Below are 18,334 nucleotides of genomic sequence, written 5' to 3' on the forward strand. Positions count from 1 at the left end.
GATAATTGAAGATGCAGCAGATAGAACTTAGAATTCTTATGTTTAAGGAGGAAGGAAAGCTGATAAGTGCTTGGTATTATGCTAAGCCCTTCATACGTTTTCATTTGATCCTAACCAAGATCCCTATAGAGCAGGTAATATTTCCATTTTATAGATGAAAGAAACAGATTTAGAGACGTTAAGTAAGTTGCACACGATCACACAGGTACTAAGTGATAGAGCAAGGATTAGACTCATTTGACTGGAGTGCAGTCTCAGGCTTTTCCTGCTTTATAATGTTATGGTTTAATTCCATAGAAGCCACACAATGAAAGAATTTCAAATAGAACAAAGTGAGCTGTGGAAGACATTAGGGATTTCTGACAGAGTGAGTATTGAAGCAGAAGTCATGATTTGGCCTATCATAAGCAAGGAAAATGACATCACTGACAGATAGACTAGCTCTGGTAATGAGAATTAAAGTGACTTTGAAAGAGAATAAGCTAATATAAAGTCATGATGGCAAGATATTTAAGTTACATTTAGTACTACAGGGAGGAGTCCCTGTGGAATTGGGAGCAAGGAAATAATGTGGTGAGAGTGGCTATTAAAAATAACAGGATACAAATTCTACTGGAGGCAGCATACCTAGCAGTTTAGAACATGGCCTTGGAGTCAAGAGAGCTGTATTGAATCTTGGCTATACTTCTTAACTACCTCTGTGACTTGGGGAATATAATTTCTCTGATTAGTCTCCTCATTTGGAAAATGAAAAATCTTACCTCACAGGTTGTTCTGAGAATTAAATGAGTGGTCTGTAAAGCATTTAACACAGTGTTTCGTACATAGTGTATGCTCAATAAATGGTAACTGTTGTTAAAAGGATATGAGCCATAAAGCTATTGTGTAGTATTCTTGGTTTCAGTCATTGGGGACCTAATCAGATGGTAGCTTTGGAATACTGATGAATAGACCAAATATTAGAAGGATTTACAACTGAGTAGCTGAAAAATGACAGACACCAACTAAAAATTGAAAATTCTTAGGTCTCCAAGATAGGAGAATGTTGTTGTTATATAATAGTAGCAGTGGGGAAGTGAGGTTCAATATAGTTTGAGTAATAACAGTACTTTGTAATTTGGATGGTAGATTTAATATAGATGTTCTGTAGAAACTGACATACGGGGAAAAACCTATGTTAGGGCTAATTGTGCAGATATGCAATACTGTCAGTCAGTAGGTGAACTTCCTAAAGTTAGGTGTAAAGAGATGAGAGTGCATTGAGTCTGAAGAAACATCTATAATTGTTTTATTTGTTCATTTTTCATTCATCAAGTACTTATTGAGAGCCTACTGTGCACCTTGCACAGTGGTAGATGCTCTAGATACAGCAGGTCTCTCCCCACAGCAAACTTAAAGGGCTGATATTTAACAAGAACATGGCAGGGTGGTAAGAAATGCAAATGAAGTTAGCATAAATAATAGAAAATAAGTATTAGAAAAACAAGAGGACAGTGGGTTATCATTGTATTTTGTCATTCAAAGCTGAGGGAGAAATGGTTCAAAAACGGTGTTTCAACTATCAGTATTAGAAAAAGGAATCCAAACTGGAAAAGTAAAACTGTCACTGTTTGCAGATGACATGATACTATACATAGAAAATCCTAAAGATGCTACCAGAAAACTGCTAGAGCTCATCAATGAATTCGGTAACACTGCAGGATACAAAATTAGTGCACAGAAATCTTTTGCATTTCTATACACCAACACCAAAAGATCAGAAAGAGAAATTAAGGAAACAATCCCATTTACCATCACATTAAATAACTAGGAATAAACCTACCTAAAGACCTGTACTCTGAAAAGTATAAGACGTTGATGAAAGAAATTGAAGACGACACAAACAGTTGGAAAGATATACCATGTTCTTGAATTGGAAGAATCAATATTGTGAAAATGACTATACTGCCTAAGGCAATCTACAGATTCAGTGCAATCCCTATCAAATTAGTAATGGCATTTTTCACAGAACTAGAACAAAACTTTAAAAAATTTCTGTGGAAACACAAAAGACCCCAAATAGCCAAAGCAATCTTGAGAAAGAAAAACAGAGCTGGAGAAATCATGCTCCCTGACTTCAGACTATATTACAAAGTTACAGTCATCAAAACAGTATGGTATGGGCTTCCCTGGTGGCGCAGGGGTTAAGAGTCCGCCTGCCAATGCAGGGGACACAGGTTCGAGCCCTGGTCCGGGAAGATCCCACATGCCATGGAGCAACTGAGCCCGTGCACCAAAACTACTGAGCCTGTGCCCTAGAGCCCGTGAGCCACAACTGCTGAGCCCGCGCACCTAGAGCCCACACTCTGCAACAAGAGGAGCCACCACAATAAAAAGCCCGCACACTACAATGAAGACCCAGTGCAGCCAAAAATAAATTAACTAATTAAAAAAAAAACACAGTATGGTATTGGCACAAAGACAGAAATATAGATCAAAGGAACAGGATAGAAAGCCCAGAGATAAACCCACACACCCATGGTCACCTAATCTATCACAAAGGAGGCAAGAATATACAGTGGAGAAAAGACAGTCTCTTCAATAAGTGGTGCTGGGAAAACTGGACAGCTACATGTAAAAGAATGAAATTAGAACACTCCCTAACACCGTACACAAAAATAAACTCAAAATGGATTAAACACTTAAATGTAAGGCCAGGTACTGTAAAACTCTTAAAGGAAAACATAGGCAGAACACTCTGACATAAATCACAGCACTATCTTTTTGGATCCACCTCCTAGAGTAATGAAAATGAAAACAAAAATAAACAAATGGGACCTAATCAAACTTAAAAGCTTTTGCACAGCAAAGGAAGCCATAAACAAAATGAAAAGACAACCCACAGAATGAGAGAAAACATTTGCAAACAAAGCAACCGACAAGGGATTAATCTCCAGAATTTACAAACAGCTCATGCAGCTCAATATGAAAAAAACAAACAACCCAATCAAAAACTGGGCAGAAGATCTAAATAGTTCTCCAGTGAAGACATACAGATAGCCAAAAAGTACATGAAAAGAGGCTTAGCATCACTAGTTCTTAGAGAAATGCAAATCAAATCTACAGTGAGATATCACCTCAAACCGGTCAGAATGGCCATCATCAAAAAGTCTACAAATAGTAAATGCTGGAGAGGGTGTGGAGGAAAGGGAACCCTACACCTTTGGTGGGAACGTAAATTGGTACAGCCATTATGGAAAACAGTATGGAGATTCCTTAAAAAACTAAAAATGGAGCTACCATATGATCCAGCAATCCCACTCCTGGGCATATATCTGGAGGAAACCATAATTTGAAAAGATACATGCACCCAGTGTTCATTGCAGCACTATTTACAATAGCCAGGACATGGAAGCAACCTAAATGTCCATTGACAGAGGAAAGGATAAAGAAGATGTGGTACATATGTACAATGGAATATTACTCAGCCATAAAAAAGAATGAAATAATGCCATTTGCAGCAACATGGATGGACCTGAAGATTATCATACTATATGAAGTAAGTCAGAGACAAATACCATATGATATCACTTATATGTGGAATCTTAAAAAAAATGATACAAATGAACTTATTTACAAAACAGAAACAGATGCACAGACATAGAAAACAAACTTATGATTACCAAAAGGGAAATGTTGGGGGGAGGGATAAATTAGGAGTTTGGGATTGACTTATACACACTACTATATATAAAATAGATGATCAGCAAGAATATAAGCACAGGATTGTATAGCACAGGGAACTCTACTGAATATTATGTAACAACCTAAATGGGAAAAGAATTTGAAAAAGAATGGACATTATTATATGTATAACTGAATCACTTAGTTGTACACCTGAAACTAACACAACATTGTAAATCAACTGTACTCCAGTATAAAACATTTAAAAAAATAATAAATATTAGTATTAGATATGAAATCATTTCAAGTTTTAAAATGGAGAGTAGATTGGGAGGAAGTGGAAGACAGTGCCTACCACTGAAGAAATTTATGCAACTTACGAAGGATAAGATCTAATGCAGTGGTAATTACAAGGCATTACCAAAGTTAGTAATGAAAAGATGGAAGCCTGTGAGCTGTTGATAGGGCATTTCTTCTGGAGAAATGAGTGATTAATTATCAGAGCATAATTTCATTATAATTGTTATGTTTCTTATTAAGAAATATCCATGCAAAAATGTATTACTTTGAGTAAATTGATTTTTAAGTTATGTTCATATGTGTATGTTGACAGATGACATTGTTTTCACTGTTTGAGGTGGTTTTTCAAATGTAAGAAAATGATCTTCTGAACAAAACCCCCCCAGTTCATGGACTGAGACTCTTAAAAAAAGGTTCAGTTTAAAAGGCTCCCACCCAAGCACCCCTCCTTCCTAACGTATGCATTCTCATACACTTTTGCTATCTTCTGGATTTTTCCTTTAATTCATTGTTTTCTATTCACTCTTTTTTCCTAAGTTTTTTCTACCTTGCTTAAAAAGCATTGGCAATGTAATTTTAACTATTTGTGCCTAATAACAGAGGATATCACAAAAGTTCAGATGCCTCTTTTAAGTTACTGTAAGTGAATTAAGAACAAAAGAAAACAGTGTTAAATTCCTGGTTCAACTCCAGACTTCTACTTCATGAAAGAAAATAGTCTCATTCTTTGAGTGCAGTAATCTTCATTGCAGACCACTTCTATTCCTTATCCCAGAGACTTTCTGCTTTAGAAACAACACTGTAAACATATTTCAAGGTCACTAGGAATCACTGATGTTCTACAGACCACATTTGAAATGCAACACTTTAAGAAGAAATTTAATAGACCTTGCGATTACCATAGTGAATTGTGTTCTGCCACTGTTTTTGGAAGATTAAAATTAATACCTTTATCAAATAGGCACAATTTATATGTGTGAAAGTTACTTCAATTTTTTTCTAAAGCTTTTTATTAAAAACACATTGTATTTGAATATAAAATTGGAATCCTCTATCTGCTTTTGTTCAGAGGATTGTTTGTGCAACTTCTTGTTTAAATTGGATTAGTACCATGTTAATTTTACATTGCCTCTGGTGAATAGCCACGGGGCTATAATCTCTGCCAGTAATTTGTCACAGCAAAATCCTCTGGAGGGCCATACAAAACATTTGTGTAGTACGGATTAGACGGCAAAAGCCATATCTTAGATTGTTAATAAATGTTAATGACAAAACCCAGCTGGTAAAGCTTGGAAATAAGACCTAATGCTCCGTGCCTGTTGCCAAAAGAATGTTTAAACAGAGATTTCCATTACTCAAAGGTGACCCAGTATAGTCAATTTGTGAATTTAAAAAATCATAATCTTCCAATTATTTGGAAAAAACCTTTTCTTCTGATTCACAAGCATAAAAGCCTGTGTTTCCATGTTGTAAACTTTTTTGTACTTGGGTAAGTGGGTAGGCGACAGCTGTAAAATATAAATAAGTGTAACATAAAATGGGTCCTAACTTAGAAGACAAGGAAACGATATCCATACAGTCTGGATTTGCTACCTTTGGTATGATGTATAACACTGACTTTAAAGAGTTCTGGTTGTTAGACATTTAAGGGGTAATTTAGTTTCTTTTTTTCCCATCTCCAAGTTAAGATTGTTACTTTACTGTGTTCTAAGTACCATATTTATTTTAAAACATTTCTTGACACCTTAGAATATAGTTATGGAGGAAGAATAACAGCCACTACTTTTTAAAAATAAATGAATCATTGTTAAAAGGTATGAATTTGTTGTTCTGGGAAATTTAACATTTTTATCATGTCTCATACATTAAAACTAGGTATGTTTGTTCACAGGACAGGAAACAGAACTAAGATTTTGGGTAGGATGTGAGTCCCTTACCATATTTGTGCACAGTAGATCTGTTTAAAATTAAGCTGATATATTTAGTTAAAACAACACAGACTTCATTGGCTGACATCAGCACTATCTTGTCCAGCCTCCTGCTTATCCACTCAGAGTAATTAATTTGATTAATTTACAAGTAATTTAGCCAAGGATGGGATGTAAATCTTTGTTTAAGAAAACAGTTGGAGGTCCAAGTCTTGGTTAAAAACTGTGTCTTGAAACCATCCAGGCCCTCCTACTGACTTGTCAGCTCTGGGTTATTTTCAGAAAACTTGACTTGAGCTCCTTAGTTTAGCTGTAAGTTTTTTCCCACAGACTTACATGGTATGTGTGAGTGGGAGAGTAAGTAGTGGCCATGTTTTAGCCGCTGTTTAGTCTAGTGTATGCATGTTTACATCTCCTCTCTGGATTTATAGGCAGCCAAGGCAAAATAAAGATTATACTCACTTGATTGAGGAGCCTTTAACCCAGAGCACCTGGCAGCAGAGAGGATTTCTTCCTCTAACCTCTAATTTTTGTGTGTGCATGTGTGATTATTATTAATGATGTATACTTGATTAAAAATTCAAGGCATTTAAAGGCTTTTCTTATGTTTAAGAATTAAAATGTTTCAAGTTTTATAAAGTTAGTTTTACAAAATAACCTAAAATTAAATAATTGACCATTTTTTTCCTGTTTGCAATTATATTTGCTTAGTGTAAAAGAAATCCAAATTTTGAAGCATCATAACATAGAAAAATAATAGTCACTGGTAACCTTATCACCTCCTCAGCCATAGATAACAATTTGGTGTATCCTTGTCTGGATTTCTTTTCCTTTATTTTTTAATAATTACTCTTTAAATGAAATATACATTCCAAAGAGGGGGGAAAAAAGAAGATTCTTCTGCACTTCAACCCCCACCTTCTAGTGTAAGAAACAGCATTATCAGTGCTCCTTGTGCCTTTTCTAACCTGCATCTTCTCCACAGGTAACTACAGGTAACTACTGAATTTGGTATTTATTGTTCCTTTGCTTTTCTTTATAAGCTTACAAGGTATGAAAAATAATAGTAAACAACAGTTTACTTTTATATGTTTTTAAACTTTATATACATGGAAATATTCTCTGAATCATTCTTCTGTGACTACCTTGTGTGATTCAAAATTTAGCTATTTTGATGCAGTAGCTAAAGTTTATTTTATTGCTTTATAAAACTTAAACATGAATATTCTAAGTTTTCCCATAATAAGACAACAGTGAAATATTTTATACATTTATACATTAAAATTTTTCTCTAGTGTTTATATCTAAAAATAGAACTTCTGGTCATAGGGTTCATTCATTTCTTCTGCTTCACTAAATGTTGTGAAATTACTTTCCAAAGTGGTTGTACAAATCTGCAGTTCCCAAGAATGGTGTATAATTGTTGTTATTCTTCACAACATGTCTAACACTTGGCTATTATCAGATGTATTAATTTTTTCCAGTTTGGTGGGTCTGAAATCATATCACTCTGTGGCTTAAATTTTCATTTCCCTGATTATTGACTTTGAGCATCTTTTCATTTGTTTATTAGACTTGCATGTGGAATGTCTTATTGTCTTTTGCTCAACAGAAATAAATCAACAGATTTTGGAATCACCAGACACAAAGTTAGAGGTAACTACTAGAAAATAGGTGATATGATGGAGAAATGTATTAGAGAAGTAGAACCTTTTCAATCATACAGACATTCTGGAACTGAAAAGTATCACAAATGAATTGTAAGATTCAATAGATGAATTAACAGCAGAACCTAGGATATGTGAACTGAAAATAAACCAATAAAAAGTATCCAAACTGGAACAGAGAAAAGGATGGAAAATACAACAAATAACATAAGTGACAGACAGGATAGGGTATATGAGACTGACTACTTTTTGTGTAGCCATAGACCCCTGTCTTAGTCTGTTTGGGCTGCTGTAACCTGGGCTGCTGTAACCAAATAGCACAGACTAGATGGTTTTAAACAACAGAAATTTGTTTCTCACATTTCTGAAGGCTGGAAGTCTGAGATCAAAGTGTACACATGGGCAAGTCCTGTGTCTGGAGAGGTCCCACTTCCCAGTTCATAAATGGCCATCTTTCCACTGTCTTCACATAATAGAAGAACTAGAGAACTCTACTGAGTCTCTTTTATAAATAATTTAAAATAGTCAAACTACTAGAGTTCGTTAATGAATTTAGTAAAGTTGCAGGATACAAAATTAATACACAGAAATCTCTTGCATTCCTATACACTAACAATGAAAGATCAGAAGAGAAATTAAGGAAACAATCCCATTTACCATCGCATCAAAAAGAATAAAATACCCAGGAATAAACCTACCTAAGGAGGCAAAAGACCTGTACTCAGAAAACTGTAAGATACAGATGAAATCAAAGATGACACAAAGAGATGGAAAGATATACCACGTTCTTGGATCGGAAGAATCAATATTGTCAAAATGACTATACTACCCAAGGCAATCTACAGATTCAGTGCAACCCCTGTCAAATTACCAATAGCATTTTTCACCGAACTAGAACCAAAAAATTTACAATTTCTGCAGAAACACAAAAGACCCCAAATAGCCAAAGTAATCTTGAGAAAGAAAAACGGAGCTGGGGGAATCAGATTCCCTGACTTCAGACTATACTACAAAGCTACAGTCATCAAAACGGTATGGTACTGGCACAAAGACAAATATAGATCAATGGAACAGGATAGAAAGTCCAGAGATAAACCCATGCACCCATGGTCACCTAATTTATGACAAAGGAGGCAAGAATATACAATGGAGAAAAGACTCTTCAATAAGTGGTGCTGGGAAAACTGGGCAGCTGCATGTAAAAGAATGAAATTAGAACATTCTCTAACACCATACACAAAAATAAACTCAAAATGGATTAAACACCTAAATGTAAGACCGGACACTATAAAACTCTTACAGGAAAACATAGGCAGAAACTCTCTGACATAACTGGCAGCAGTATCTTTTCAGATCCACCACCTAGAGGAATGAAAATGAAAACAAAAATAAATGGGACCTAATCAAACTTAAAAGCTTTTGCACAGCAAAGGAAACCATAAATAAAAGGAAAAGACAACCCACAGAATGGGAGAAAATATTTGCAAATGAAGCTACTGACAAGGGATTAATCTCCAGAATTTACAAACAGCTCATGCAGCTCAATATGAAAAAAACAAACAACCCAATCAAAAAATGGGCAGAAGATCTGAATAGACAGTTCTCCAAGGAAGGCATACACATGGCCAAAAAGTACATGAAAAGAGGCTCAACATCACTAGTTATTAGAGAAATGCAAATCAAAACTACAATGAGGCATCACCTCACACTGGTCAGAATGGCCATCATAAAAATGTCTACAAACAATAAATGCTGGAGAGGGTGTAGAGATAGAGAAAAGGGAACCCTCCTACACTGTTGGTTGCAATGTAAATTGGTACAACCACTATAGAAAACAGTATGGAGGTTACTTAAAAAACAGCTACCATGTGATCCAGCAACCCCACTCTTGGGCATATATCTGGAGAAAACCATAATTCGAAAAGATACATGCACTGAGTGTTCATTGCAGCACTATTTACAATAGCCAGGACACATGGAAGCAACCCAAATGTCCATTGACAGAGGAAAGGATAAAGAAGATGTGGTACGTGTGTACAATGGAATATTACTCAGCCATAAAAAATGAAATAATGCCATTTGCAGCAACATGAATGGACCTAGAGATTGTCATACTGAGTGAAGTAAGAGAAAGAAAAAGATCATATGATATCACTTATATGTGGAATCTAAAAAAATGGTACAAATGAACTTATTTACAAAACAGAAATAGAGTCATAGTTATAGAAAACAAACATGGTTGCCAGGGGGAAAGGGGGAAGGAGGGGTAAGTTAGAAGTTTGGGATTGACATATACACACTACTATATATAAAATAGTTAACAAATAAGAACCTACTGTATAGAACAGGGCAGTCTACTCAGTACTCTGTAATGACCTATATGGGAAAAAGAATCTAAAAACGAGTGGATATATGTATATGTATAGCTGATTCACTTTGCTGTAGAGCAGAAACTAACACAACATTGTAAATCAACTGTAGTCCAATAAAAATTAACTAAAAAAAAAAAAAAAATAGCCCCAAAGCAAAGAAAATATTTAAAGCCATGGAGGAAGAGGGAAACGTTTCCTTCACAGGAGCAACAATGAGGTTGGCAGATGAACTTTCAGCAGTAGTAAAGGAATTCATAAAACAGTGGAATAACATCCTTAAAGTACTGAAAGGAAGTAAGTAATGGCCCACCTAAATTCAGTATCCAGGGAAAATGTACTTCATTATTGAAAGCAACATAAGACTTTCAGACTAACAAAAATTGGGAGAAAACAATAATCACAGTATTTGTTGGGTTTAAAATATATAGAGAATTAAAATTCATGGCAAATAATAGTACAAAAGATATGAAGGGATAAATAGAGTTAAAATGTTTAAAGTATGTTGCATTGTCTGTGAAGTTGTAAAGGTCCTAATTTCTATGTAAAAGGAGCAAAAATAAGCTGATAGAAGGGAAAAATAGAATGACATAAAATAAAATATTAGATTAATCTAAAAAAGGACAAAAGGAGAGAAGCAGAACATAAAATAGATGGAAGAAGTAGAAATATGTAAAGATTTAAACCCATATATATCACCCATTTCTTTAAATATAAATGGACTGAATACCATTATTAAAGACATATTCAACTAAAACCTGAATTAAAAAAACAACAGTATGTGCCTTAAATATAAGGATGCTTTAACTATAAGAGTACAAAATGGTTGAATTTAAAAAGAGGGGAAATTGTATATTACATTAATATTAACCCACAGAGCTTAGACTCTAGGGCAAGAGGCATTACTGTAGATTAAGAGAGTTTTCATAATCATAAAAGGGTCAGTCACCTAGAAGTTGACAACAATTCTACATTGAGTGTTCCTGGTAACAGCCACAAATTTATATAAAGCAAAAATTAATAGAACTAAAAGGAGAAATGGACAAACGCATAATAATGGTAGATTTTACCGTAACTCTCCTGGGAACTGATAGAGCAAACCAACAATGGATAATAAGATTTAGAAGATTTAGATGACCTAACCATTGTTATATGTAGAATACTTCATCAAAAAAGTCCCAGGGGGTTTCCCTGGTGGCGCAGTGGTTGAGAATCTGCCTGCTAATGCAGAGGACACGGGTTCAAGCCCTGGTCTGGGAGGATCCCACATGCCGCGGAGCAACTAGGCCCGTGAGCCACAACTACTGAGCCTGCGCGTCTGGAGCCTGTGCTCTGCAACAAGAGAGGCCGCGATAGTGAGAGGCCCATGAACCACGATGAAGAGTGGCCCCCGCTTGCCACGACTAGAGTAAGCCCTCTCACAGAAATGAAGACCCAACACAGCCATAAATAAATAAATAGATAGATAGATAGCCAAGCATTTGAGGCCCTTTAAAAAAAAAACAAGTCCCAGGATACACATCATTTTCTAGTGCACTGGAACATTTAGCTAAATTGCTCATATGCTGAATCGAACAGCAATTCTAAACAAATTTCAGAGGATTGTAATTCAGAATATGTTCTCTGAGCACAATGAGATTAAGCTAGAAATTAGTAATAAAAAGATAATAAGTATCCCCCATGATTGAAATAGTACACTTCTTATAACCCATGGCTAAATTGGAGACCACAAATGAAATTAGAAAATGTTTTGAACTAAATAATTAAAACATGTCAAGACATGAGCTTTAATGAAAATTGTGCTTAAGGAGATTTATAGCGTCAGGTTCACTTGAAAAATATCAATAAGGAAAGCATGAAATCTATTCTCTAAATATCCCTTTCAAACAGTCAGTAAGCAATTAGGAGGAAGGAAATAATCAAAATGAGTAAAAATTGATGAAATATGGGGAAAATGTACAACAAAATCAACAAAGTTGTCAAAGAGTGTTCAAGGACCAAAACAATAGGCAGTAACTCCCAATATCAAGGTTTAAAAAAAATGGGACAGGGCTACAGATCCACAGACGTTTAAGGAGATAAAAGAATGGTATGAAATTTTTATGTGAATATGAGACACAGAACTCACAAAACCAATACAAAAAGAAACAGATAATAGAAGTAGTCATATAGCTATTAGAGAAATTTAATATGTAATGAAAAACCTTCACCAAAAGAAGGCTCCAGACCTAAATGGCTTCACGTTTCAATTTTAGTAAACATTTTAGAAAGACCACTAATCTTACACAAACTGTTTCAGAAACTATGAAGAGAGAATACTTCTCACTTTTTAAAAAAATGAGACCAGCATTATCTTGATCCTAAAATCTGACAAGGACATTATAAGAAAATTAATTGGCCAATCTCATGAACATAGATATAAAACTTGTAAGCATCACAACTAAGTTTATTTATTAAACAAAGGGGAAGTTGACTATTTACCCCCTTAAAAAATAAAGGAGGACTTCCCTGGTGGCACAGTGGTTAAGAATCCGCCTGCCAATGCAGGGAGCATGGGTTCGAGCCCTGGTCCGGGAAGATCCCACATGCCACAGAGCAACTAAGCCCGTGTGCCACAACTACTGAGCCTGCGGTCTAGAGCCCGTGAGCCACAACTACTGAGCCCATGTGCTGCAACTACTGAAGCCCGTGCGCCTAGAGCCTGAGCTACGAAACTCGGAGAAGCTACTGCAGTGAGAAGCCCACTCACCACAACTAGAGAAAGCCCTCACGCAGCAATGAAGACCCAACAACAAAGACCCAATGCAGCCAAAAATAAGTATATTTATAAAAGAAAAAATAAAGGAGAAGAAATCAAATGCTCCTATCAAAAATGCAGAAAAAGTCAGTACCCATTCATAGTAACAATTCTTAGCAAACTAAGAATGTAGGGGAAATTTCTTAATCTAATAAAACCTACCAAAAAATATTTCTTAAAGGTTTTCCTCTGAAATCAGGAATGAGAGAAAAATGCCCTCTATTATCATTTCTTAATATTGTACTAGAGGTTCTATCCAGTGTAACAGGCCGAGAGAGAAAGGGTCTATCATCTGGAAAGGAAAAAGTAAAACTGTTGTCATTTGCAGATGACAGTTGTTATGTACATAGAAAACCAGAAAGTATCTACAGATGACCTATTAGAATTAATAAGTGAGTTTAGCAAGTTTACTGGAAACAAAATGAGTATGTAAATATCAATTTAAATTCTCTATACCAGAGACAGAGAACAGAAGTTTTTAAACTCTGCCATTTGCAGTAGCATTTAAAAACTTGAAACTTCTAGGTGCACATTCAAAGAAAGATGCTACTCAGTATATAGAGAAGTATAAAATATTGTTAAACAAAATTTAAAAAGACCTGAATAATTGGAGAGGTAAACTGTGTTCACTGTTTGAAGAATTAATATTGTAAAGATAATGGTTTTGGCCAAATTGATCTGTAGATTCAGCATAATCATAAGCAGTTCCAGCAGGCCTTGTTTTTTCAACCCTAGAAATTGATATTTATATGAAAATACACAAGTCAAGAATAACTAAGAATTTTGAAGACAGAAGACATACTATCAAATATCCAGAGTTACTGTTACAAAAGTTACAGTAATTAAGACAGTGAAGTTTAATGGAAGGATAGAGAATCCAGAAACAACTCATACATCAAAGGACAGAGGTGATGTATAACAGGTGGCACTGCCAAGCAGTGGGGGAAAAGTTGTTTTCCAGTAAATGTTGCTAAGTCAATTGGAGCTCTGTATGCAGAGAAGAAGAAACTTGATCTCACCATACACAAAACCAATTGCATATGAGTTTTTGATAAATGAAGCTTCAAGAAGGTAATGTAAACTAGTGTCTTCAAAACAGGCACTTAGGGACTTCCCTGGTGGCACAGTGGATAAGACCCCACGCTACCAATGCAGGGGGCCTGGGCTCGATCCTTGGTCAGGGAACTAGATCCCACATGTGTGCCGCAACTAAGACCCCATACAACCAAATAAATAAATAAAAACAAGAAACAAAAAACTGAGGCAGACAAAAAGAAAGACAGATAAATTTGGACCATATTAGAATTAAGTAAACAACACCATTAAAGTAAAAGGCAAGACAAAGACTAGTGGAAAATACTTACAAGTTAAATAATTGACAAAGGATTTATCCAGTATATGTAAAGAACCACACACATATCAATGAGGAAGGATGGACTGCCAAGTAGAACAAAGGGCCAAATGGTTGAACAGGAACTTTACAGAATAACAATGCCATTAAAAATATTAAAACATGTTCAACCTCATTAGTATTTGAAAAAATACAAAATAAAATCATGAGATACCACTACATAAGTTATCAGAATGGTTTAAATGAAAAAAAAAAAAAAACTGACATTACCCAGTTTTGGCAAGAGTATAGAGCACTGGAATGCTTACATGGGAGTGTAAATTAGTACTGCTACTGTAAAAACAGACCATATTTACTAACATTGAAATTCTTATACCCAATGACCCAGCAGTTTGAATTGCAGGTATATACTCAGTAGAAATGCATACAGAAGTCCATGAATGTACAATAATGTTCACATCAGCTTTATAATACAAAACTGGAAACTAACGCAAATGCCCCTCGGCAGTGGAATGAAAAGACTGTATATTCATCCAGTAGAATGCTAAGTAGTACTGTGAATCATCAACTACACATAATACGAACGGATCTGAAAAAATGTTTAGCGAAAGAAGCCAGACATAAACTTACACTGTACAGTTCCACGTACACAGAGTTCAAAGCAATGAAAACTTATTCATGGTGTTAGAAATTAGGCCTATCTTTGGCGAAGGATGAGTGGTCAGTGACTTGGGCAGGAACACAGAGGGGCTTCTGGGGTTATGATAATCTCCTGTTTCTTGTTCTGGATGGTGGTTATGGGAGTAGTTCACTTTGTAAAATTTGACCAAAGTGCACCTTTACGATTTGGTAGTTTTGTTATTACTCAGTAAATGTTTCTTTTTTAAAAAAGATGATCTTACCTATTGATCCAAGCTTTCCCATTTAGGGGTTCTGTTCTAAAGAAAGAAAAGCACTTGTGGTCCCTAAGGAAATATAGAGAGAGATTCATGAGCTAACTATGTTAGATGACAGGATGTCTTACTGCAGCATTCCAAAATGTCTGTTATTGAGAGGGTGGTTGACTAAATCATGGAATATCCATTGTGTGGAATGTCACACATTTATATAAAAGAAATTTTATCATGTGCATAGATTTCTATGTAAGCCTTGAGAAAAGAGTGGAAAGGCATATTATTTCTTGAGGTAGGAGTGGAGTTACTAGTACAGAGACAGTTATTGAATCTTTCTTGGTACCTCTGTATAATTTGTATTTTGTATAATTAACTTGTATAATTTACCATTCCTTTATATAATTGTAATTTCTTAGATAATTTTGTATAATTAACCATTTCTTAAATACTACTCTTACCATTGTGTGGCAACTCATTGTGTTGACAGCAGACTCTTTCTTGCGCTCTAACTACTATTAGATCTTACGATATTTAGCTAACCTCAGTCACTGATTGGGCCATGAGTGGTTATGGCTTATAACAAGAAGGGAAATCACGGAAAAGTTTGTAAAGAGAACCTGGGCTTTCTAGATAATAGAATCTGCAGTGTGTGGCTCTATCATGGGTGCTGTCAAGGAGGATTATAATCATAAGTCAAAGTCATATAAATATATTTATTCCTAACATTAGAGATCTGGCTTGTTTCTTTCAAGCGGGAGCAAGAAAGTCAAATGGCTCGTCTTAAAAAACAGCAAGAAGAGTTGGAACAGATGAGACTACGTTACTTGGCTGCTGAGGAAAAAGATACAGTAAACACTGAGAGACAAGAATTGATGGATATAAGAAATGAACTGAACAGGTATAGTAACTAAAAAGTACTTTTTTTCATACAAAAACAAAAGTTCAAATAGGACAACTTTTTATTTAGTCATTGGTCTAGGGAAAGTACAACATCAGGTCTTTCAAGAATAAGGTACATTATATATAAAATGTAGTTGAGTTATACAATAGAAAATCTTTGCCAAAGACCATTACTCGTAACATTTTTTTGCCATGAACGTAGCCGTATTTAGCTTTTTTGTTTCCACTCATAGCATTAGTACTTTACATTTTATTCCTGTGTGACTGTTTTAGGATTATTGCTACTATTTCAAGGTAATTGAGTATACTGAATTTTTAATTACATAAAGTAAAAGAAATTTCAAATACTGTTATATTCTTAATGTAAGTAATACAGAATATAGCTCTTAATTATTGCCCTGTGTATCAGCAGCTACTTTAAATGCCTTATACGCCTATCTCCACTTTTTTTAATCCTCGAAGCAACTTTTTGAGGAAGATATTATCCCCATTTCGAGATGAAGAAACCAAGGATTAAAGAGATTTAAGTGGCCTTTCCAAGGTCACACAGCTAGTAAATCAGGGAGCCAGAGTTCATACCTGATTCCAGAGGTTGTATTTTTAACTCCTCTGCAACAATGGGCTTCTCTATAGTGTCATGTTCATCTTAGTTACAATTTCAAGTATTTCATGTTAGAAAAGTAATCATTAGGAAGCAGTATTAGAACAAATTACTGTCTTTTTGAGGGGAGTGTACAGGAAGACTTTCTAACTTAGTTTAGCAAGAGACTAGTATTTTTGTTGCAGCGAAGCATACTGTCTTAGCTCAGGCTGGCATAACAAAATACCATAGATTGGGTGGCTTAAACAACAGAAATTTATTTTCTCACAGTTCTGGAGGCTAAAAGTTCAAGATCAAAGTGCCAGCATGGTTAGTTTCTGGTGAGGACTCTCTTCCTGACTTGTTAGACAGCTGCCTTACCGCTGTGTCCTCACAAGCTCTACTGTGTCTCTTCTAATAAGTGCATAAATCTCATCATGACACCCCTGCTCATGACCTCATCTAAACCTAATCATCTCCCAAAGGTTCCATCTCCAAATACCATCACATTGTGGGCTGGGGCTTTAAACATATGAATTTTGGGAGGACACAATGTATACATAGGACATACATTTGACAGAATATCCCATGATATATCCCTATATAAATCGGGAAAATTCAGTCACTATATTAGGTGGGTTTGGAGCTGAATTACACCACTGCATTTAGAATATTAGTGTATAAATATCAGTTGGAAAAGGTCAAGGTCTATAATGCATGCTACAGGGCTCAATTCACACTATTATTCTCTTTTTATTCAGCAAATATTTATTTGGTATCTACTATGTCATAGGTTTGGAAGATGTTACAAATTAATTTTAACATGTGCTTTGCCTTGCAAAATTTTGCTATTATATATAGCAATTTGTTTTAGTTTAGCAAATACATACTAAGCACCTACTGTTTGCTGAGCACTGTTTTGGTGGTTTAAACGAAGATAGCTATTTGCTGATAGGTCATATAAAATTAAAACATTATTAATGTCTTAATAAATTAAGATTTAGGGAGAACTGAAACCAACAAGATTAAATACATTAGAAACAAAAGCAGAGTTCTCTGTATAAATTATAAGAAAAATCTCTTAAGTGATGGGCAAGACATAATAAAACAGTTGATGTGAGAAAGCCTAGGAGGGTTTAAGTGACTACTACTAACAATGTGACTTGGCTGCCAAAGAGCCAGTGCAGTTAGGGACATTCATAGAAGGAGTGTTCAATACACACTGTGGTAAAACCACCTTTGGGTTGTTCTTACCAGTGTGCAACAGACTTTAAGGGCAATCAGCTACCTAGAGAGCTGCCAAAGGAATGTGACCAAAAAGTGGTTAGGAGAGTGAGGGATATTAATTTGTAGAGAAGTCTTGGGCAGAGTATTAGAAAGCTCTCTTCAGATATCTGGAGGGCTACCATGTTAAAAATAATTCAGTAGGATTTCCTCTTGAACAGAATCATAGCCAGTTATTGGGAAGTATAAAGGTGCATACTGAGTTCAATATAAGAAGGAACTTTCTAACAGAGCAATTCTGAAAGCAGTAGGTTCCTAGTGACACGAAGCTGGGTGAGTGGAGTCCATACATAGTGTTTGTCAGGGGAGTAAAGTTTCCTTTGATAACTTTATGGACTTCTTCAGCCACAGGGTTCTAAAACCCTGTTGTGATCATGAATGCTGATTGCATTTTAGTAAAGACTTGATAGGGATAGTCTCTCAGTTGTGTAAAAATTTCATTTGTCCTTCATGCATAAACAGATGAACAGGGAAATGGTTGAACTTCCTGGTACATAGTTTGGCACTGTGTGTCATTAATCTCCCAAGAGGACCTCTTCCTCCAAGAGAGCTGTAAGAGTTAGAGTAGGGGAAACAACTATTCAGAAATCTTCTCTTACTCA

General features: G+C 35.4%; 1 protein-coding gene across 3 annotated transcripts in view; it reads left to right on the forward strand.

Moving 5' to 3' along the window:
* CEP120 (centrosomal protein 120) overlaps nt 1-18,334 on the forward strand; it is a gene marked incomplete at both ends in the record, with an annotated part of 77,194 nt that overhangs the window by 57,246 nt on the left and 1,614 nt on the right. For all 3 annotated transcript variants that reach the window (XM_079702775.1, XM_079702773.1, XM_079702774.1), the window contains one exon: nt 15,721-15,866. In XM_079702775.1, coding sequence (XP_079558901.1) covers nt 15,721-15,866 — 146 coding nt within the window. The remainder of the gene's footprint in view (nt 1-15,720; nt 15,867-18,334) is intronic.

The sequence above is a fragment of the Hyperoodon ampullatus genome (assembly GCF_949752795.1).
Source record: "Hyperoodon ampullatus genome assembly, chromosome: 4".
In the NCBI taxonomy this organism is placed as follows: Eukaryota; Metazoa; Chordata; class Mammalia; order Artiodactyla; family Ziphiidae; genus Hyperoodon; species Hyperoodon ampullatus.